General features: G+C 41.6%; 1 protein-coding gene across 1 annotated transcript in view; it reads left to right on the top strand.

The window, feature by feature from the left end:
- LOC133619703 (ephrin type-A receptor 5) overlaps positions 1-24,198 on the top strand; it is a 222,676-nt gene that overhangs the window by 149,891 nt on the left and 48,587 nt on the right. Inside the window, exons 10-13 of the mRNA XM_061980927.2 lie at positions 12,322-12,389; positions 14,533-14,658; positions 20,904-21,089; positions 21,256-21,317. Coding sequence (XP_061836911.1) covers positions 12,322-12,389; positions 14,533-14,658; positions 20,904-21,089; positions 21,256-21,317 — 442 coding nt within the window. The remainder of the gene's footprint in view (positions 1-12,321; positions 12,390-14,532; positions 14,659-20,903; positions 21,090-21,255; positions 21,318-24,198) is intronic.

Raw genomic sequence — 24,198 nt, 5'->3', positions numbered from 1 at the left:
AAACAAAGCAATAAAGACTCAAACAAACAAACAAACAAAGTAATAAAAACTCAAACAAATAAACAAACAAAGTAATAAAGACTAAAACAAACAAACAAACAAATTAATAAAGACTCAAACAAACAAAGTAATAGAGTCAAACAAACAAGCAAAGTAATAAAGACTCAAACAAACAAAGTAATAAAGACACAAAGAAACAAAGAAACAAAGTAATAAAGACTCAAACAAATAAACAAACAAAGTAATAAGGACTCAAACAAACAAACAAACAAAGTAATAAAGACTAAAACAAACAAACAAACAAATTAATAAGGACTCAAACAAACAAAGTAATAGAGTCAAACAAACAAGCAAAGTAATAAAGACTCAAACAAACAAACAAAATAATAAAGACACAAAGAAACAAAGAAACAAAGTAATAAAGACTCAAACAAATAAACAAACAAAGCAATAAAGACTCAAACAAACAAACAAACAAAGTAATAAAGACTAAAACAAACAAACAAACAAATTAATAAGGACTCAAACAAACAAAGTAATAGAGTCAAACAAACAAGCAAAGTAATAAAGACTCAAACAAACAAACAAAATAATAAAGACACAAAGAAACAAAGAAACAAAGTAATAAAGACTCAAACAAATAAACAAACAAAGCAATAAAGACTCAAACAAACAAACAAACAAAGTAATAAAAACTCAAACAAATAAACAAACAAAGTAATAAAGACTCAAACAACCTTAGAGTGGTCCAGCCCAGATGCGATACAGGCATGGATTAGTGATACAGGCATGGATTAGTGTTTCCTGGAAAGAAGGTTTCTAACCTTGGCCATCGTTGCCTTAGTTGTCATTGCTTCAGCTGATGGATGAGTACCTTAATTAACTTAGTTAACTAGCTAGTTAGTCAACTAACTAGTTAGTTAGTTATCCTAGTTCTGAGTTAGAGTGGTCCAGCCCAGATGTGATACAGGCATGGATCAGTGATACAGGCATGGATTAGTGTTTCCTGGAAAGAAGGTTTCTAACCTTGGCCATCGTTGCCTTAGTTGTCATTGCTTCAGCTGATGATTTTAGCTTGTCCTGAACAATTTGGAGCTAATCCTCCTTTTTCATTGTCCCATTCAAAGCAGCAGTTCCATTGGCAGCAAAACAGGCCCAGAGCATAATACTACCACCACCATGCTTGATGGTATGAATGGTGTTCCTTGACCTTTTCTCCTCCAAGCATCCATCCATCCATCCATCTTCTTCCGCTTATCCGAGGTCGGGTCGCGGGGGCAGCAGCTTAAGCAGGGAAGCCCAGACTTCCCTCTCCCCAGCCACTTCGTCCAGCTCCTCCCGGGGGATCCCGAGGCGTTCCCAGGCCAGCCGGGAGACATAGTCTTCCCAACGTGTCCTGGGTCTTCCCCGTGGCCTCCTACCGGTCGGACGTGCCCTAAACACCTCCCTAGGGAGGCGTTCGGGTGGCATCCTGACCAGATGCCCGAACCACCTCATCTGGCTCCTCTCCATGTGGAGGAGCAGCGGCTTTACTTTGAGCTCCTCCCGGATGACAGAGCTTCTCACCCTATCTCTAAGGGAGAGCCCCGCCACTCGGCGGAGGAAACTCATTTCGGCCGCTTGTACCCGTGATCTTGTCCTTTCGGTCATGACCCAAAGCTCATGACCATAGGTGAGGATGGGAACGTAGATCGACCGGTAAATCGAGAGCTTTGCCTTCCGGCTCAGCTCCTTCTTCACCACAACGGATCGATACAGTGTCCGCATTACTGAAGACGCCGCACCGATCCGCCTGTCGATCTCACGATCCACTCTTCCCCCACTCGTGAACAAGACTCCGAGGTACTTGAACTCCTCCACTTGGGGCAAGATCTCCTCCCCAACCCAAAGATGGCACTTCACCCTTTTCCGGGAGAGAACCATGGACTCGGACTTGGAGGTGCTGATTCCCATCCCAGTCGCTTCACACTCGGCTGCGAACCGATCCAGCGAGAGCTGAAGATCTTGGCCAGAGGAAGCCATCAGGACCACATCATCTGCAAATAGCAGAGACCTAATCCTGCAGCCACCAAACCAGATCCCCTCAACGCCCTGACTGCGTCTAGAAATTCTGTCCATAAAAGTTATGAACAGAATCGGTGACAAAGGGCAGCCTTGGCGGAGTCCAACCCTCACTGGAAACGTGTCCGACTTACTGCCGGCAATGCGGACCAAGCTCTGACACTGATCATACAGGGAGCGAACTGCCACAATAAGACAGCCCGTTACCCCATACTCTCTGAGCACTCCCCACAGGACTTCCCGGGGTACACGGTCGAATGCCTTCTCCAAGTCCACAAAGCACATGTGGACTGGTTGGGCAAACTCCCATGCACCCTCAATGACTCTGCCAAGAGTATAGAGCTGGTCCACAGTTCCACGAACCAGGACGAAAACCACACTGTTCCTCCTGAATCCGAGGTTCGACTATCCGGCGTAGCCTCCTCTCCAGTACACCTGAATAGACCTTACCGGGAAGGCTGAGGAGTGTGATCCCACGATAGTTGGAACACACCCTCCGGTTCCCCTTCTTAAAGAGAGGAACCACCACCCCGGTCTGCCAATCCAGAGGTACCGCCCCCGATGTCCACGCGATGTTGCAGAGTCTTGTCAACCAAGACAGCCCCACAACATCCAGAGCCTTAAGGAACTCCGGGCGGATCTCATCCACCCCCGGGGCCTTGCCACCGAGGAGCTTTTTAACAACCTCGGCAACCTCAGCCCCAGAAATAAACAACAAACATATTGCTGGCTATTGTGGCCAAACAGCTCCATTTTTGTTTCATCTGACCACAGAACTTTCCTCCAGAAGGCCTTATCTTTGTCCATGTGATGTCAGGTGGCCACCCCTGAGTTAGAGTGGTCCAGCCCGGATGCGATACAGGCATGGATTAGTGATACAGGCATGGATTAGTGTTTCCTGGAAAGAAGGTTTCTAACCTTGGCCATCGTTGCCTTAGTTGTCATTGCTTCAGTTTGTTATGCTAACCTGCTAAGTTGCTGCTTGATGATTGTGACAGCAGACATCGTGCAGGCTGCACGTGAGGCCAGTCTTTACTCAGCTGATTAGTCCTCAGTCAGGGCGTTGAGCCTATGTTGTTTCTATAAAAGGTCGGTGAGGAGCGACGCATCCATCACGTCGCAGGTGGGAACACGTCCACTGTGGAGGTCACGTCCACTGTGGAGGTCACGTCCAGCAGCTGCTGGTGTTTTACTGTCGGGGTCAGCTTCATGAATGTCATTGCTGCTTCTTCTGCAATATGCTGAGCCTGACACTTTCTCCTGCAGCGTGTCGCACCTGTCTGGCCAGGTAGTAATTACAACCTGCTTAGTCTATTTAGAACTGGTCTGTCTGGCCAGCAGAGGTGGGTAGTAACGCGCTACATTTACTCCGTTACATCTACTTGAGTAACTTTTGGGATAAATTGTACTTCTAAGAGTAGTTTTAATGCAACATACTTTTACTTTTACTTGAGTATATTTATAGAGAAGAAACGCTACTTTTACTCCGCTACTTTTATCTACATTCAGCTCGCTACTCGCTACTCATTTTTATCGATCTGTTAATGCACGCTTTGTTTGTTTTGGTCTGTCAGACAGACCTTCATAGTGCCTGCGTTTCAACAAATACAGTCACTGGTGACGTTCACTCCGTTCCACCAATCAGATGCAGTCACTGGTGACGTTGGACCAATCAAACAGAGCCAGGCGGTCACATGACCTGACTTAAACAAGTTGAAAAACGTATTCCGGTGTTACCATTTAGTGGTCAATTGTACGGAATATGTACTGTACTGTGCAATCTACTAATAAAAGTTCCAATCAATCAATCAAAAGTGTGAAGGAATAAAGACCCTTTTTTATTTCAACCGTACATTCCGTCAAAAGCCTAAAGACTGACTGCACAGTTCCTGTCTTCACAATAAAAGTGCCGCTCCATCGCGCTTGCGCTTTCAAAACAAGAGTCTCCGAAAGCCAGCGCAAACAAGCTAGCAAGCTACGGAGTTTGCCGCCAATGTATTTCTTGTAAAGTGTATAAAAACGAATATGGAAGCTGGACAAATAAGATGCCAAAAACCAACCACTTTCATGTGGTATTAGACAGAAAGGAGGAACTTTTCTTCTCCTCCATTTGAAAACGTGGACGCTATCATCACTACTGTCTGATTACAATCAATGCAAGTCATCAGAATCAGGTAATACACCAACTTATATTCTTGTCTTCATGAAAGAAAGGAATCTATATGTGTTAAACATGCATGTATATTCATTAAAACACCTTTAACATGTAAACAAAAACGGCAAAATAAATAAATATAAATTATATACTGTATATATCAATGTATGTATATATATATATATATACACATATATATCAATGTATGTATATATATATATATATATATATACACATATATATATATATATATATACATACATTGATATATACAGTATATAATTTATATTTATTTATTTTGCCGTTTTTGTTTACATGTTAAAGGTGTTTTAATGAATATACATGCATGTTTAACACATATAGATTCCTTTCTTTCATGAAGACAAGAATATAAGTTGGTGTATTACCTGATTGTGATGACTTGCATTGATTGTAATCAGACAGTAGTGATGATAGCGTCCACGTTTTTGTTAATCCACTGTTTTACTGCCTTATTACAGGCGATGTTTGGAAACAATTAAAGTATGTAAATAAACATTTACAAAATATTTCATACTGGTATACATCTGTGGCTTACAGTCCAGTGTGGCTAATATATGTACTGCATATATGTATGTATACATGTATATATGTAATATATGTACATATATTTCCTCTAAAATCTGCTGGGTACTGCTTGAACACCAGTGTGGAAAATACGTTATTTAAATTGAGATGAACTCTAGTTTATGCACATTTGAAAGTAATAAAGACTCAAACAAACAAAGTAATACACTCAATCAAACAAACAAAGTAATAAAGACGTTAACAAACAAACAAACAAAGTAATAAAGACTCAAACAAACAAACAAAGTAATAAAGACTCAAACAAACAAAGAAACAAAGTAATAAAGACTCAAACAAACAAAGTAATAGAGTCAAACAAACAAACAAAGTAATAAAGATTCAAACAAACAAAGTAATAAAGACTCAAACAAACAAAGAAACAAAGTAATAAAGACTCAAACAAACAAAGTAATAGAGTCAAACAAACAAACAAAGTAATAAAGACTCAAACAAGCAAAGAAACAAAGTAATAAAGACTCAAACAAACAAAGAAACAAAGTAATAAAGACTCAAACAAACAAAGAAACAAAGTAATAAAGACTCAAACAAGCAAAGAAACAAAGTAATAAAGACTCAAACAAACAAAGAAACAAAGTAATAAAGACTCAAACAAAGAAACAAAGAAATAAAGACTCAAAGAAACAAACAAAGTAATAAAGACTCAAACAAATGGAGACAATGGAGCCAGGCCCAAAAATGCAATTTGGGGCACACAACCCCCCCGACATGCACTGATGTCCCCCAGGCAGCCCTCCACTGTCCACACTACACACACACTGACATAGAAACACACACACTACACACACACTGAGATAGAAACACACACACTACGCACACACTGACATAGAAACTCACACACTGACATGGTGAGACACACTAACATGCAGTGATGCATGTCTGCATAAGTTAACATGTACACACACACGCACACACACACACACATACTGACATAGAAACACACACACTACACACACACACTGACATAGAAACACACACACTACACACACACTGACATAGAAACACACACTACACACACACTGACATAGAAACACACACACTACACACACCCTGACATAGAAACACACACACTACACACACCCTGACATAGAAACACACACACTACACACACACTGACATAGTGAGACACGCTAACATGCAGTGATGCATGTCTGCATAAGTTAACATGTACACACACACACACACACACACACACACACACACACACAGGAAGTAGGAAAGCCAAGTGGGCCACTGGACACACTCAGACCACTTGACTCAACACATCCGGAAAACTAGACACCCCCAGGCAGATGCATATGAAACACACACACACACACACACACACACACACACACACACACACACACACACACACACACACACACACACACACAGCAACATAAGAAGGAGCTTTAAGACTCATGTTGGCACTAAATGTATCTTTTGTTAATCACATAAATTATAAATGTGTTTGGATCACCAAAAATAGCCTTCAAGTGTCTGTTCCGTGTCATGGTGTGTGTGCGTGTGTGTGTGTGTGTGTGTGTGTGTGTGTGTGTGTGTGTGTGTGTGTGTGTGTGTGTTCTTGTATTTCTGCCCTTCTTGAGACATGAAGAAGGAAAAGTATCTTCCATACGAGGAGGTGTGCACAAGTGATGACATAAATCAATCACATTGCATCTAATAGACAATGTCTCATTTGCACCCCTGCTGGTCAAAATGAGGGTGGTCCCAAAAAGGGATTTTTCACATTGATTGTGTGTCTCTGGTCAACATATGAAATAACAAGTGTGTGTAAGAAATTTCAATAGGCCCCCTTTGGCCAATTTTTTTTTTTTTTTTTATAAATACTGTAGTAATTTGAAGTAAATAATGAAGATTAAAAACCAATTACAAACTAAAAATTCAACAACAACAAAATTAACTTAAAGCAGTCTTTTTTTCCTTATACAATTGTGAAAACATTTTCATATTCTTTATGTTTCTGTAATATTGCAATATTTTCTTGTAAAATTATTACTTTTTTATGTAAAATTAATACTCTTTACTGCAAAATGGTGACATTGAAATTCTAAAATTCTGACTTTTATCACAATGTTGCCAATTTTGTTGTTGTTCTTGTAAAACAGTCACATTTTTTGAGTAAAACGAGTCATCATTTTGCCAAGTAAAAATCCAATTATAATTGTAATATTTCCAACATTTTTTAAGTTTTCTTATAAAATTGTGACTTTTGTACAGTAAAATTACGACCTCTATAAAATTGACAAAATTGTAAGCTGTTCTTGTAAAATTGCGACTGTTATTGAGTAAAATTCCAACTTTTATTACAATATTGCACAAATGTTCAGTTTTTCTGGTAAAATGTTGACTTGCGTTGAGTAAAATTACGACTTTTATTATAATATTGCCAACATTTTTAGTTTTTTTTGTGAAATTCCAACTTATTTTTCACAACAAGCTTTTTTATATTTACATAGTATATATATATTATTAATGTTGTAAATACACTTCTTTATATATCTAGAAAGGCTGGTCCTAAAGAGGTAGGCATTTTTCTCAGGTCTCAAGAAGGTAATAAATACAAGAATGTGTGTGTGTGTGTGTGTGTGTTCTTGTGTGTGTGTGTGTGTGTTCTTGTATTTCTGCCCTTCTTGAGACATGAAGAAGGAAAAGTATCTTCCATATGAGGAGGTGTGAACAAGTGATGGCATAAATCAATAACATTGCATCTAATAGACAATGTCTCATTTGCACCCCTGCTGGTCAAAATGAGGGTGGTCCCAAAAAGGAGGGATTTTTCACATTGACTGTGTGTCGCTTTTAAAAGTGCTCCCCCTCTGGTCAACATATGAAATAACAAGTGTGTGTAAGAAATTTAAATGGGCCCCCTTTGGCCAATTTTTTATTTTTTTTTAAATAAATAATGATGTATATAGAGACATACTGTAGTAACTTGAAGTAAATAATGAAGATTAAAAACCAATTACAAACTAAAAATTCAACAACAACAAAATTAACTTAAAGCAGTCTTTTTTTCCTTATACAATTGTGAAAACATTTTCATATTCTTTATGTTTCTGTAATATTGCAATATTTTCTTGAAAAATTATTACTTTTTTTATGTAAAATTAATACTTTTTACTGCAAAATTGTGACATTGACATTCTAAAATTCTGACTTTTATCACAATGTTGCCAATTTTGTTGTTGTTCTTGTAAAACAGTGACATTTTTTGAGTAAAATGATGACTTTTGTCATAATTTTGCCAAGTAAAAATCCAATTATAATTGTAATATTTCCAAAATTTTTTAAGTTTTCTTATAAAATTGTGACTTTTGTACAGTAAAATTACGACCTCTATAAAATTGACAAAATTATAAGCTGTTCTTGTAAAATTGCGACTGTTATTGAGTAAAATTCCAACTTTTATCATAATATTGCACAAATGTTCAGTTTTTCTTGTAAAATGTTGACTCGCGTTGAGTAAAATTACGACTTTTATTATAATATTGCCAAAATTTTTAGTTTTTTTTGTGAAATTCCAACTCATTTTTCACAACAAGCTTTTTTATATTTGCATAGTATGTATATATTATTAATGTTGTCAATACACTTCTTTATATATCTAGAAAGGCTGGTCCTAAAGAGGTAGGCATTTTTCTCAGGTCTCAAGAAGGTAATAAATACAAGAATGTGTGTGTGTGTGTGTGTGTGTGTGTGTGTGTGTGTGTGTGTGTGTGTGTGTGTGTGTGTGTGTTCTTGTATTTCTGCCCTTCTTGAGACATGAAGAAGGAGAAGTATCTACCATACGAGGAGGTGTGAACAAGTGATGACATAAATCAATAACATTGCATCTAATAGACAATGTCTCATTTGCACCCCTGCTGGTCAACATGAGGGTGGTCCCAAAAAGGGATTTTTCACATTGGCTGTGTGTCGCTTTTAAAGGTGCTCCCCCTCTGGTCAACATATGAAACAACAAGTGTGTATAAGAAATTTAAATGGGCCCCCTTTGGCCAATTTTTTATTTTTTTTAAAATAAATAATGATGTATATAGAGACATACTGTAGTAACTTGAAGTAAATAATGAAGATTAAAAACCAATTACAAACTAAAAATTCAACAACAACAAAATTAACTTAAAGCAGTCTTTTTTTCCTTATACAATTTGTCAAGACTGGGTCCGTGTGTGCTTTTCCAGGATGCAACGGAAAGTTGGCACGGGCGAGACGGGAATTAAGGTACATGATTTATTTATTAACTATAAATACAAAAAAAAAGGATCAAACAAAAGGCGCGCACAGTGGCGGAGAATAAACTATGAACAATTAAACAGAACTTGCAAACTATGGCTTGAATAAAGAAAACTTACTTGGCATGGACAAAAAAGGAGCAGCGTGAACATGGACATGAAAAAATGGACAGAGCATAAATGTGGTGTGAGGTCGTCAGGACGAACAACAGAAAATGAATGAACTTAAATACTATGGACATGATTAGTGAAAGCAGGTGCGTGACTCAAAACGTGAAACAGGTGCGTGACGTGACAGGTGAAAAATAATGGTTGCTATGGTGACAAACAAGAGTGCACAATGAGTCCAAACGTGGAACAGGTGAAACTAATGGGTAATCATGCAAACAAGACAAGGGAGTGAAAAGCCAGAAACTAAAGATTCCTATAACTAAACAAAAACATGACTTAACACAAAACATGATTACACAGACATGACACAATTGTGAAAACATTTTCATATTCTTTATGTTTCTGTAATATTGCAATATTTTCTTGTAAAATTATTACTTTTTTATGTAAAATTAATACTTTTTACTGCAAAATGGTGACATTGAAATTCTAAAATTCTGACTTTTATCACAATGTTGCCAATTTTGTTGTTGTTCTTGTAAAACAGTGACATTTTTTTGAGTAAAATGATGACTTTTGTCATCATTTTGCCAAGTAAAAATCCAATTTTTTTTAATTTTTTTTTTGTCATCTAAAGTGTGTTCACATCCTTAAAAAAAAAATAATAATGATAAAAAATAAAAATAAAAATAAAAATCCAATTATAATTGTAATATTTCCAACATTTTTTAAGTTTTCTTATAAAATTGTGACTTTTGTACAGTAAAATTACGACCTCTATAAAATTGCCAAAATTGTAAGCTGTTCTTGTAAAATTGCGACTGTTGTTGAGTAAAATTCCAACTTTTATCATAATATTGCACAAATGTTCAGTTTTTCTTGTAAAATGTTGACTTGCGTTGAGTAAAATTACGACTTTTATTATAATATTGCCAACATTTTTAGCTTTTTTTGTGAAATTCCAACTCATTTTTCACAACAAGCTTTTTTATATTTACATAGTATATATATATATATTATTAATGTTGTAAATACACTTCTTTATATATCTAGAAAGGGTGGTCCTAAAGAGGTAGGCATTTTTCTCAGGTCTCAAGAAGGTAACAAATACAAGAATGTGTGTGTGTGTGTGTGTGTGTGTGTTCTTGTATTTCTGCCCTTCTTGAGACATGAAGAAGGAAAAGTATCTTCCATATGAGGAGGTGTGAACAAGTGATGACATAAATCAATAACATTGCATCTAATAGACAATGTCTCATTTGTGGTGACATCTATCAACATGAGGGTGGTCCCAAAAAGGAGGGATTTTTCACATTGACTGTGTGTCGCTTTTAAAAGTGCTCCCCCCTCTGGTCAACATATGAAATAACAAGTGTGTAAGAAATTTAAATGGGCCCCCTTTGGCCAATTTTTTATTTTTTTTAAAATAAATAATGATGTATATAGAGACATACTGTAGTAACTTGAAGTAAATAATGAAGATTAAAAACCAATTACAAACTAAAAATTCAACAACAACAAAATTAACTTAAAGCAGTCTTTTTTTCCTTATACAATTTGTCAAGACTGGGTCCGGGGTGTGTGCTTTTCCAGGATGCAACGGAAAGTTGGCACGGGCGAGACGGGAATTAAGGTACATGATTTATTTATTAACTATAAATTCCAAAAAAAAGGATCAAACAAAAGGCGCGCACAGTTGCGGAGAATAAACTATGAACAATTAAACAGAACTTGCAAACTATGGCTTGAATAAAGAAAACTTACTTGGCATGGACAAAAAAGGAGCAGCGTGAACATGGACATGAAAAAATGGACAGAGCATAAATGTGGTGTGAGGTCGTCAGGACGAACAACAGAAAATGAATGAACTTAAATACTATGGACATGATTAGTGAAAGCAGGTGCGTGACTCAAAACGTGAAACAGGTGCGTGACGTGACAGGTGAAAACTAATGGTTGCTATGGTGACAAACAAGAGTGCACAATGAGTCCAAACGTGGAACAGGTGAAACTAATGGGTAATCATGCAAACAAGACAAGGGAGTGAAAAGCCAGAAACTAAAGATTCCTATAACTAAACAAAAACATGACTTAACACAAAACATGATTACACAGACATGACACAATTGTAAAAACATTTTCATATTCTTTATGTTTCTGTAATATTGCAATATTTTCTTGTAAAATTATTACTTTTTTATGTAAAATTAATACTTTTTACTGCAAAATGGTGACATTGAATTTCTAAAATTCTGACTTTTATCACAATGTTGCCAATTTTGTTGTTGTTCTTGTAAAACAGTGACATTTTTTGAGTAAAATGATGACTTTTGTCATCATTTTGCCAAGTAAAAATCCAATTTTTTTTATTTTTTTTTTGTCATCTAAAGTGTGTTCACATCCTTAAAAAAAATAATAATAATAAAAAATAAAAATCCAATTATAATTGTAATATTTCCAACATTTTTTAAGTTTTCTTATAAAATTGTGACTTTTGTACAGTAAAATTACGACCTCTATAAAATTGACAAAATTGTAAGCTGTTCTTGTAAAATTGCGACTGTTATTGAGTAAAATTCCAACTTTTATCATAATATTGCACAAATGTTCAGTTTTTCTTGTAAAATGTTGACTTGCGTTGAGTAAAATTACGACTTTTATTATAATATTGCCAACATTTTTAGTTTTTTTCGTGAAATTCCAACTCATTTTTCACAACAAGCTTTTTTATATTTACATAGTATATATATATATATATTATTAATGTTGTAAATACACTTCTTTATATATCTAGAAAGGCTGGTCCTAAAGAGGTAGGCATTTTTCTCAGGTCTCAAGAAGGTAACAAATACAAGAATGCGTGTGTGTGTGTGCGTGTGTGTGTGTGTGTGTGTGTGTGTGTGTGTGTGTGTGTGTGTGTGTCTGTCTACATGCTGGGATCAATATTGCTGTTTAATCTGGGTTATCAAAGTTGTCTCTCATGGCCTGAGTGTGTAAATATTGATGTACAGAGACACACACACACACACACACACACACACACACACACACAAGGGGATTATTACGTACCCCACATGTAGGTTGAGTCATGTGCCCGTAGATAAAGTGGTATGATGTATGTTTGCCTCCTAGACGCTGTGGCTACAGTAAAGCTAAGCAGGATCCTGAAGAGGAGAAGATGCACTTCCACAATGGCCACAGTAAGTCCACAACATGCCTAATGGAAGTATTGATTGCTTAGCCATAACACAAAGACTTTTGTTTTCTTCAGACCGATGATTTGTTTGTGTGTGGGTGGTAATTTAGGTCTAGGTTTTGGGGGTGTGGGTCATCCACAGTTTACACTAGAAGGTTCAAACAGTGGCCATGTCTGCATGGCTTATTTACCCCTGAAGGCCTGGCCGTCTGTGTGTGTGTGTGTGTGTGTGTGTGTGTGTGTGTGTGTGTGTGTGTGTGTGTGTGTGTGTGTGTGTGTGTGTGTGTGTGTGTGTGTGTGTGTGTGTGTGTGACATTGGACAGTCAAAGATCCTGAGGGGTTCCATGGTTGGCATGTTGGTGGAGTCCAAACAGAGCGATGATCATTTATCCATCTTGACAGCTTCATATATTTGGCGACATGTTGGCATTGTGGTGCTGCTCCCCATCTGTTGCAATTAGGGATGCCTGGGATGGCAATGCCAGGGTGTGTGTGTGTGTGTGTGTGTGTGTGTGTGTGTGTGTGTGTGTGTGTGTGTGTGTGTGTGTGTGTGTCTTGCTCTCTCACTCTGGTCGACACAAAGAAATAGTCCTACATAAAAGTAGTAGTTTCTATATACAGGTAAAAGCCAGTAAATTAGAATATTTTGAAAAACTTGATTTATTTCAGTAATTGCATTCAAAAGGTGTAACTTGTACATTATATGTATTCATTGCACACAGACTGATGCATTCAAATGTTTATTTCATTTAATTTTGATGATTTGAAGTGGCAACAAATGAAAATCCAAAATTCCGTGTGTCACAAAATTGGAATATTACTTAAGGCTAATACAAAAAAGGGATTTTTAGAAATGTTGGCCAACTGAAAAGTATGAAAATGAAAAATATGAGCATGTACAATACTCAATACTTGGTTGGAGCTCCTTTTGCCTCAATTACTGCGTTAATGCGGCGTGGCATGGAGTCGATGAGTTTCTGGCACTGCTCAGGTGTTATGAGAGCCCAGGTTGCTCTGATAGTGGCCTTCAACTCTTCTGCGTTTTTGGGTCTGGCATTCTGCATCTTCCTTTTCACAATACCCCACAGATTTTCTATGGGGCTAAGGTCAGGGGAGTTGGCGGGCCAATTTAGAACAGAAATACCATGGTCCGTAAACCAGGCACGGGTAGATTTTGCGCTGTGTGCAGGCGCCAAGTCCTGTTGGAACTTGAAATCTCCATCTCCATAGAGCAGGTCAGCAGCAGGAAGCATGAAGTGCTCTAAAACTTGCTGGTAGACGGCTGCGTTGACCCTGGATCTCAGGAAACAGAGTGGACCGACACCAGCAGATGACATGGCACCCCAAACCATCACCCAACCATGCAAATTTTGCATTTCCTTTGGAAATCGAGGTCCCAGAGTCTGGAGGAAGACAGGAGAGGCACAGGATCCACAATGCCTGAAGTCTAGTGTAAAGTTTCCACCATCAGTGATGGTTTGGGGTGCCATGTCATCTGCTGGTGTCGGTCCACTCTGTTTCCTGAGATCCAGGGTCAACGCAGCCGTCTACCAGCAAGTTTTAGAGCACTTCATGCTTCCTGCTGCTGACCTGCTCTATGGAGATGGAGATTTCAAGTTCCAACAGGACTTGGCGCCTGCACACAGCGCAAAATCTACCCGTGCCTGGTTTACGGACCATGGTATTTCTCTTCTAAATTGGCCCGCCAACTCCCCTGACCTTAGCCCCATAGAAAATCTGTGAAACTCATGGACTCCATGCCACGCCGCATTAACGCAGTAATTGAGGCAAAAGGAGCTCCAACCAAGTATTGAGTATTGTACATGCTCATATTTTTCATTTTCATACTTTTCAGTTGGCCAACATTTCTAAAAATCCCTTTTTTGTATTAGCCTTAAGTAATATTCTAATTTTGTGACACACAGAATTTTGGATTTTCATTTGTTGCCACTTCAAATCATCAAAATTAAATGAAATAAACATTTGAATGCATCAGTCTGTGTGCAATGAATAAATATAATGTACAAGTTACACCTTTTGAATGCAATTACTGAAATAAATCAAGTTTTTCAAAATATTCTAATTTACTGGCTTTTACCTGTGTATATATATGTATATATTGTAAGTACTCTGATGTGTGTGTGCAGTAAAGTTCCCAGGAGTGCGCACCTACATCGACCCGCTCACATATGAAGACCCCAACCAGGCGGTGCATGAGTTTACCCAAGAGATCGACGTGTCCTTCATCTCCATTGAGAGGATCATCGGTGCAGGTGACTTCTTCTTCCACATGACTTTTTTTTTTTTTTTGTGCCGTTTGTTCACAAGGAAATGTCAATGAAAAATATTTTACCAACTTTTCTTTGACTTCGAGAAGTGCTGTATAAAAATGTTTTTAATGATGTTATTTATTCATTATTTTTATGTGTCAAATACATTTTATTGAGTTACCAATAGGGGTGTAACGGTACGTGTATTTGTATTGAACCGTTTTGTAACGGTGGTTTCGGTTCGGTGCGGAGGTGTACCGAACGACTTTCCACACGAACAAATTAAGTAGCCTTCTGTCAGTCCTCTACACACACCCAGCATTGTCACACCCACACAACCATCTGATTGGTTACAAACAGAGCGGCAACAGCCAATCAGCAGTGCGTATTCAGAGCGCATGTAGTCAGTGCTTAGTGTTCAGCAGGTAATCATCAGGCAGCGGATTCTCCCCAAATGATAACAAACACCTCCCAGTCAACTACTAGTAACATCACTATGAGCCTGTTGACCTTCTAGAAATATAAAAAGCAGCTCAGCTCGCTCGCAGTCCTGGCTTGAGGTGAAGGCTAATTCGCTTTTAGCGTAACGTTAGCTCATTTTGCGGTGTGTGTGTGTGTGTGTGTTACGGACAGCAAAGCCCTGTCTGTCTGTCATTTCACTTGACCTTTTTCTGTGTTGATTGAGCTGTGTTGAAGCAGCAAAAAAAGGACATTATGTTAAATGAAGAGTTTCTGTCTCTGATAGTTGATATAATAATGTAAGTGCATCATTAAGCCTACATGAACTCCATGGAGAGGAGGCTACGCCGGATAGTCGAACCTCGGATTCAGGAGGAACAGTGTGGTTTTCGTCCTGGTCGTGGAACTGTGGACCAGCTCTATACTCTGGGCAGGTGCCTTGAGGGTGCATTGGAGTTTGCCCAACCAGTCTACATGTGTTTTGTGGACTTGGAGAAGGCATTCGACCGTGTCCCTCGGGAAGTCCTGTGGGGAGTGCTCAGAGAGTATGGGGTATCGGACTGTCTGATTTTGGCGGTCCGCTCCCTGTATGATCAGTGTCAGAGCTTGGTCCGCATTGCCGGCAGTAAGTCGGACACGTTTCCAGTGAGGGTTGGACTCCGCCAAGGCTGCCCTTTGTCACCCATTCTGTTCATAACTTTAATGGACAGAATTTCTAGGCGCAGTCAAGGCGTTGAGGGGATCTGGTTTGGTGGCTGCAGGATTAGGTCTCTGCTTTTTGCAGATGATGTGGTCCTGATGGCTTCATCTGGCCAGGATCTTCAGCTCTCGCTGGATCGGTTCGCAGCTGAGTGTGAAGCGACTGGGATGAGAATCAGCACCTCCAAGTCCGAGTCCATGGTTCTCGCCCGGAAAAGGGTGGAGTGCCATCTCCGGGTTGGGGAGGAGACCCTCCCCCAAGTGGAGGAGTTCAAGTACCTGGGAGTCTTGTTCACGAGTGTGGGAAGAGTGGATCGTGAGATCGACAGGCGGATCGGTGCGGCATCTTCAATAATGCGGACGCTGTATCGATCCGTTGTGGTGAAGAAAGAGCTGAGCCGGAAGGCAAAGCTCTCAATTTACCGGTCGATCTACGTTCCCATCCTCACCTATGGTCATGAGCTTTGGGTTATGACCGAAAGGACAAGATCCCGGGTACAAGCGGCCCAAATGAGTTTCCTCCGCCGGGTGGCGGGGCTCTCCCTTAGAGATAGGGTGAGAAGCTCTGTCATCCGGGGGGAGCTCAAAGTAAAGCCGCTGCTCCTCCACATGGAGAGGAGCCAGATGAGGTGGTTCGGGCATCTGGTCAGGATGCCACCCGATCGCCTCCCTCGGGAGGTGTTTAGGGCACGTCCGACTGGTAGGAGGCCACGGGGAAGACCCAGGACACGTTGGGAAGACTATGTCTCCCGGCTGGCCTGGGAACGCCTCGGGATCCCCCGGGAGGAGCTGGACGAAGTGGCTGGGGAGAGGGAAGTCTGGGCTTCCCTGCTTAGGCTGCTGCCCCCGCGACCCGACCTCGGATAAGCGGAAGAAGATGGATGGATGGATGGATGGAGTGGTAATTTGTACACAATATTTAAGTAAAGCGTACGACTCCCATGACACAGTAAGTGCGGACACGTTTGTTACTGGATACATTCTAATACGCCTTGGAGACTTTGCATCTGTTTGTGTTATGCAGCTATTGTTACGGTTTGTGCCGTGTGTACACATTTAACTCTACACACAAATCAGAAATGAAGTGTGTGAACTAATCCAAATATGTGTACGAGGTGCGACTATGTGTAGGAATCACATGTTGAGTGTTACCAATAGTGTTGAGCGAGAGGCGGAAGTCCAAGAGGGGGTCCGTGGACAGGCAGGAAGTTGGGGGGAAACAGAGAGGTGTCGAAGTCCGTGTCCAGGCTAGAGGTGGAGATCCAAAAGGGGCAGCCAAAGAACAAGAGGGGAACACAGGGAGACGAGGCACACCACTCGTAAGGCGGGAACGGAGGTAAACTGCTGGAAGACGACAAGGGGGACAGGAGACCAATCAACACAGAAACAGGTAGCTACGTTCTGGCCCAGGATAGCAGGTTGCGCTGGCTTAAGAGGGCAGGTCTTCTCATCAGCGACAGGTGCGTTGATTGCTGATGATTGAATGCAGCCGCTTGCTGCAGCCGGAGTGGCAGCGCACTGGTGTGCGCCCGGGCCGTGACAGCTATAAATGTTTTTGTTTAGTTTTTAAGTTAAGTTAAAGTTAAAGTACCAATGATTGTCACACACTAAGTGTGGTGAAATGTGTCCTCTGCATTTCACCCATCCCCTGGGAGGTGAGGGGAGCAGTGAGCAGCAGCGGTGGCTGCACCCGGGAATCATTTTTGGTGATTTAACCCCCAATTCCAAGCCTTGATGCTGAGTGCCAAGCAGGGAGGTAATGGCTCCCATTGTTATAGTCTTTGGTATGACTCGGCCGGGGTTTGAACTCACGACCTACCCATCTCAGGGCGGGACACTCTAACCACTGGTAGGACTTTCGACTTTTTTAGAATAGAATATATCTTTATTGCCATAATTGTAAACAAAACTAATTTAGTGCAAATTCATAAGAACACATAAAAACATAGATAAAAATACATAAACATACCAAGCACACAATATTGTTCACTTTAGGACACTATTTGAATATGTCTAGCTTGTGTGCATTAGTATGCTTAGCTGTTGTTTAGCTGCCAACTTTGCTTCAAGACAGCTTGTTTGAAAACTTACATAGGAAATGTTATTTCTGCAAGCCGATATCATGTTTTTGCTCAACAATATCTGATACCAATATTGAATCGGAACATCAACTGTCTGAACTCCGCAAATACAAAAGTGCTAAACATCGGAATCTGCAACCTTAGAAGTTCTCCAAAGTGATCTTACAATCAATCAATCAATGTTTATTTATATAGCCCTAAATCACAAGTGTCTCAAAGGGCTGCACAAGCCACAACGACATCCTCGGTACAAAGCCCACATAAGGGCAAGGAAAAACTCACCCCAGTGGGACGTCGATGTGAATGACTATGAGAAACCTTGGAGAGGACCGCATATGTGGGTAACGCCCCCCCCCTCTAGGGGAGACCGAAAGCAATGGATGTCGAGTGGGTCTGACATAATATTGTGAGAGTCCAGTCCATAGTGGATCCAACATAATAGTAAGAGTCCAGTCCATAGTGGATCTAACATAATAGTAAGAGTCCAGTCCATAGTGGATCTAACATAATAGTAAGAGTCCAGTCCATAGTGGATCCAACATAATAGTAAGAGTCCAGTCCATAGTGGATCTAACATAATAGTAAGAGTCCAGTCCATAGTGGATCTAACATAATAGTAAGAGTCCAGTCCATAGTGGATCCAACATAATAGTAAGAGTCCAGTCCATAGTGGATCTAACATAATAGTAAGAGTCCAGTCCATAGTGGATCCAACATAATAGTAAGAGTCCAGTCCATAGTGGATCTAACATAATAGTAAGAGTCCAGTCCATAGTGGATCCAACATAATAGTAAGAGTCCAGTCCATAGTGGATCTAACATAATAGTGTGAGAGTCCAGTCCATAGTGGATCCAACATAATAGTAAGAGTCCAGTCCATAGTGGGGCCAGCAGGACACCATCCCGAGCGGAGACGGGTCAGCAGCGCAGAGATGTTCCCAGCCGATGCACAGGCGAGCGGTCCACCCCGGGTCCCGACTCTGGACAGCCAGCACTTCATCCATGGCCACCGGACCTGTGCCCCCCCCTCCACAAGGAATAGGGGAGCAGAGGAGAAAAGAAAAGAAACGGCAGATCAACTGGTCTAACAGGGGGGCTATTTAAAGGCTAGAGTATACAAATTAGTTTTAAGATGGGACTTAAATGCTTCTACTGAGGTATGAGAAACCTTGGAGAGGACCGCATATGTGGGTAACCCCCCCCTCTAGGGGAGACCGAATGCAATGAATGTCGAGTGGGTCTGACATAATATTGTGAGAGTCCAGTCCATAGTGGATCCAACATAATAGTAAGAGTCCAGTCCATAGTGGGGCCAGCAGGACACCATAGAGTATACAAATGAGTTTTAAGATGGGACTTAAATGCTTCTACTGAGGTAGCATCTCTAATTGTTACCGGGAGGGCATTCCATAGTACTGGAGCCCCAATAGAAAACGCTCTATAGCCCGCAGACTTTTTTTGGGCTCTGGGAATCACTAATAAGCCGGAGTTCTTTGAACGCAGATTTCTTGCCGGGACATATGGTACAATACAATCGACAAGATAGGACGGAGCTAGACCTTGTAGTATTTTATACGTAAGTAGTAAAACCTTAAAGTCGCATCTTAAGTGCACAGGAAGCCAGTGCAGGTGAGCCAGTATAGGTATATATATATATGTATATATGTATATAAAGGTATATACAGTATAGGCGTAATATGATCAAACTTTCTTGTTCTTGTCAAAAGTCTAGCAGCCGCATTTTGTACCAATTGTAGTCTTTTAATGCTAGACATAGGGAGACCCCAAAATAATACGTTACAGTAGTCGAGACGAGACGTAACGAACGCATGAATAATGATCTCAGCGTCGCTAGTGGATAAAATAGAACGAATTTTAGCGATATTACGGAGATGAAAGAAGGCCGTTTTAGTAACACTCTTAATGTGTGACTCAAAGGAGAGAGTTGGGTGGAAGATAATACCCAGATTCTTTACTGATTCGCCTTGTGTAATTGTTTGGTTGTCAAATGTTAAGGTGGTATTATTAAATAAATGTCGGTGTTTAGCAGGACCGATAATCAGCATTTCCGTTTTCTTGGCGTTGAGTTGCAAGAAGTTAGCGGACATCCATTGTTTAATTTCATTAAGACACGCCTCCAGCTGACTACAATCCGGCGTGTTGGTCAGCTTTAGGGGCATGTAGAGTTGGCTGTCATCAGCATAACAATGAAAGCTAACACCGTATTTGCGTATGATGTCACCTAGCGGCAGCATGTAAATACTAAAGAGTGCAGGGCCAAGAACCGAACCCTGAGGAACTCCGCACGTTACCTTAACATAGTCCGAGGTCACATTATTATGGGAGACGCATTGCATCCTGTCAGTAAGATAAGAGTTAAACCACGACAAAGCTAAGTCTGACATACCAATACGTGTTTTGATACGCTCTAATAAAATATTATGATCGACGGTATCGAAAGCAGCGCTAAGATCAAGAAGCAGCAACATAGATGACGCATCAGAATCCATCGTTAGCAGTAGATCATTAGTCATTTTTGCGAGGGCTGTCTCCGTAGAGTGATTTGCCCTGAAACCGGATTGAAAAGGTTCACAGAGATTGTTAGACACTAAGTGTTCATTTAGCTGCTGTGCGACAATTTTTTCGAGGATTTTCGAAATAAAGGGAAGGTGGGACACCGGTCGGTAGTTTACCATGAGGTCAGGATCAAGGTTAGGTCTTTTGAGCAGAGGATGAATAACTGCTTTCTCGAATGCTAGGGGAACAGTGCCAGAGGAAAGTGATAAGTTTATAATATTTATTACAAGAGAAGCGGTCATGCATGGAGGCATGAAAGAGTCCACAGCAACATTGCCAAGAGCACATGTAGGCGGCTGCAAAAATAGTCTGCTGGTTTCAGTTGTAAAAATGCAAGATGCTGATAAAAGGTCTGATATTGTTGTAGCAGAAGACAAGATGTCTGCAGGTGAAGGTGGGCTGCAATGTCAAGCTGTGTGTGTCGGCCCTCAGGGGAGTTCGGTGAGGTGTGCAGCGGCCCGCTCAGACTACCAGGCAAGAGAGAGATGCAGGTGGCCATCAAGACGCTGAAGGCGGGCTACACGGAGCACCAGAGACGGGACTTCCTGTGGGAGGCGTCCATCATGGGACAGTTCAACCATCCCAACATCATCCGCCTGGAGGGTGTGGTCACCAAGAGTGCGTGACAATCTTCTGTCCTTCTTAAAACAATGCAGCAATTACCATTTTAGAACGTGCTTCCAGGTGTGAGGCGGTGCAAGTGCACACATTCACACAACAACATACACAAAGATATTATTGTGAGTCCAGTCTTCATGATGTCTTTTATCTTCATTCACTTCAGGCAAGCCAGTGATGATCATCACAGAATACATGGAGAACGGATCACTGGACACTTTCCTGAAGGTGAGCTGGAATAGACCACTTTTGAGGTGTGTTTGGGGTCATTGTCCTGTTGGAACACCCAACTGCGCCCAAGACCCAACCTCCGGGCTGATGATTTTAGCTTGTCCTGAACAATTTGGAGCTAATCCTCCTTTTGCATTGTCCCATTTAAAGCAGCAGTTCCATTGGCAGCAAAACAGGCCCAGAGCATAATACTACCACCACCATGCTTAACGGTAGGAATGGTGTTCCTGGGATCCTTTTCTCGTCTAAACATATTGCTGGGTATTGTCGGATAGTCGAACCTCGGATTCAGGAGGAACAGTGTGGTTTTCGTCCTGGTCGTGGAACTGTGGACCAGCTCTATACTCTCGGCAGGGTCCTTGAGAGTGCATGGGAGTTTGCCCAACCAGTCTACATGTGCTTTGTGGACTTGGAGAAGGCATTCGACCGTGTCCCTCGGGAAGTCCTGTGGGGAGTGCTCAGAGAGTATGGGGTTTCGGACTGTCTGATTGTGGCGGTCCGCTCCCTGTATGATCAGTGTCAGAGCTTGGTTCGCATTGCCGGCAGTAAGTCGGACACGTTTCCGGTGAGGGTTGGACTCCGCCAAGGCTGCCCTTTGTCACCCATTCTGTTCATAACTTTTATGGACAGAATTTCTAGGCGCAGTCAAGGCGTTGAGGGGATCTGGTTTGGTGGCTGCAGGATTAGGTCTCTGCTTTTTGCAGATGATTTGGTCCTGATGGCTTCATCTGGCCAGGATCTTCAGCTCTCACTGGATCGGTTCGCAGCCGAGTGTGAAGCGACTGGGATGAGAATCAGCACCTCCAAGTCCGAGTCCATGGTTCTCGCCCGGAAAAGGGTGGAGTGCCATCTCCGGGTTGGGGAGGAGATCTTGCCCCAAGTGGAGGAGTTCAAGTACCTCGGAGTCTTGTTCACGAGTGAGGGAAGAGTGGATCGTGAGATCGACAGGCGGATCGGTGCGGCGTCTTCAGTAATGCGGACGCTGTATCGATCTGTTGTGGTGAAGAAGGAGCTGAGCCGGAAGGCAAAGCTCTCAATTTACCGGTCGATCTACGTTCCCATCCTCACCTATGGTCATGAGCTTTGGGTTATGACCGAAAGGACAAGTTCACGGGTACAAGCGGCCGAAATGAGTTTCCTCCGCCGGGTGGCCGGGCTCTCCCTTAGAGATAGGGTGAGAAGCTCTGCCATCCGGGGGGAGCTCAAAGTAAAGCCGCTGCTCCTCCACATCGAGAGGAGCCAGATGAGGTGGTTCGGGCATCTGGTCAGGATGCCACCCGAGCGCCTCCCTAAGGAGGTGTTTAGGGCACGTCCGACCGGTAGGAGGCCACGAGGAAGACCCAGGACACGTTGGGAAGACTATGTCTCCCGGCTGGCCTGGGAACGCCTCGGGATCCCCCGGGAGGAGCTGGACGAAGTGGCTGGGGAGAGGGAAGTCTGGGCTTCCCTGCTTAGGCTGCTGCCCCCGCGACCCGACCTTGGATAAGCGGAAGAAGATGGATGGATGGATGGATTGTGGCCAAACAGCTCACTTTTTGTTTCATCTGACCACAGAACTTTCCTCCAGAAGTTCTTATCTTTGTCCATGTGATGTCAGATGAAACAAAAACGGAGCTGTTTGGCCACAATACCCAGCAATATGTTTGGAGGAGAAAAGGTGAGGCCTTTAATCCCAGGAACACCATGCCTACCGTCAAGCACGGTGGTGGTAGTATTATGCTCTGGGCCTGTTTTGCTGCCAATGGAACTGCTGCTTTAAATGGGACAATGAAAAAGGAGGATTAGCTCCAAATGAAACTCAAACTCAAGACATTCAGCAACATTTATAAATCCAACAAGAGGAAAAGCATAATAGTTGCCCTTGTTAAACATAAACTGTAGCATTGCATGCAGTCAGTGAAAGTATCATTTATGGAGCACTGCTACTTGGACAGTTGGTGTGAAAGTGTTGCATCCAGCACTCGTTAAAAAGCTTCCATTTGTGTGAGTTGTTTGGAAGCTGCTCAACGCTTGTTGGCAAAGCCAAGCGAGCGTCCAAATAAGCTTTTATTATTCCGGCATCATTAAGTTGAAGCACTGGGACAGAAATGTACCTGCATGCCGCAAACACACTTCACACAATTGGCACGATTGGGGAATCATTTTCACGCTGTCTGGACACTGAAATGTGAATGATCTCTTTCATTGTCCTCCAAGCCTTTCATTGGCTCTGATGGCTCCGTGGAAGCAGTTAAGGCTCCATCATCCATTTTTTCCCCCCCCTTCAAAATAGAGAAATAAGCTCCTGCCATGCAGCACAAGCAATGTCAGGACGGCACTGTAAATTTCTCAGGATGCCGAGAGACTTGAGACAAAAAAAAAAAAAAGAAGCCCGGTGAGTGGAAAGTGCTTACGGACCCGTCCTGAGGGCCGAGAGGAGGCTCAGTAAAGCCTGTCAAGTCATTACATGGATGGCTGCTGTCGTCAGGATGGTAGGAATGACACGGCCAGTTGTTGCAGCGTTTGACAAAGCAGTAAGGCAAGCTCACACCTCGGGCTTAACATCTAATTTAATTTCTAAATGGGATGTTCTGCTCTGGTTCTGAGGAGAAAAGTCGCCACAAAGCTGATTGAGACAAGTAAAAATGTCCCTACACAACTTCTTCACTTCCCTTACGTTACTGATCTTGCAGCCTCGACTAATGGTCAATGCTTGGGACCCATTTCAAACAGGAATCAAGGACTGTTTAGTTGTTTGGTTTTCTCACACTTCTCAGTCTCATTCGCAAAGTGCGGATTCATTTCAGTTTGTCCGAGGCGTGTTGCCGTAGTCAGGAAGTCTTGTTCTTGCTACACACTCGCTTGTTGATTGCAGTGAGCATCGTAGTTCTAGTTTGGA

The sequence above is a fragment of the Nerophis lumbriciformis genome, linkage group LG20, assembly GCF_033978685.3.
Source record: "Nerophis lumbriciformis linkage group LG20, RoL_Nlum_v2.1, whole genome shotgun sequence".
NCBI lineage: Eukaryota > Metazoa > Chordata > Actinopteri > Syngnathiformes > Syngnathidae > Nerophis > Nerophis lumbriciformis.
The sequence above is the reverse complement of the archived record's forward strand: the minus strand, read 5'-3'. Positions and strand labels throughout refer to the sequence as shown.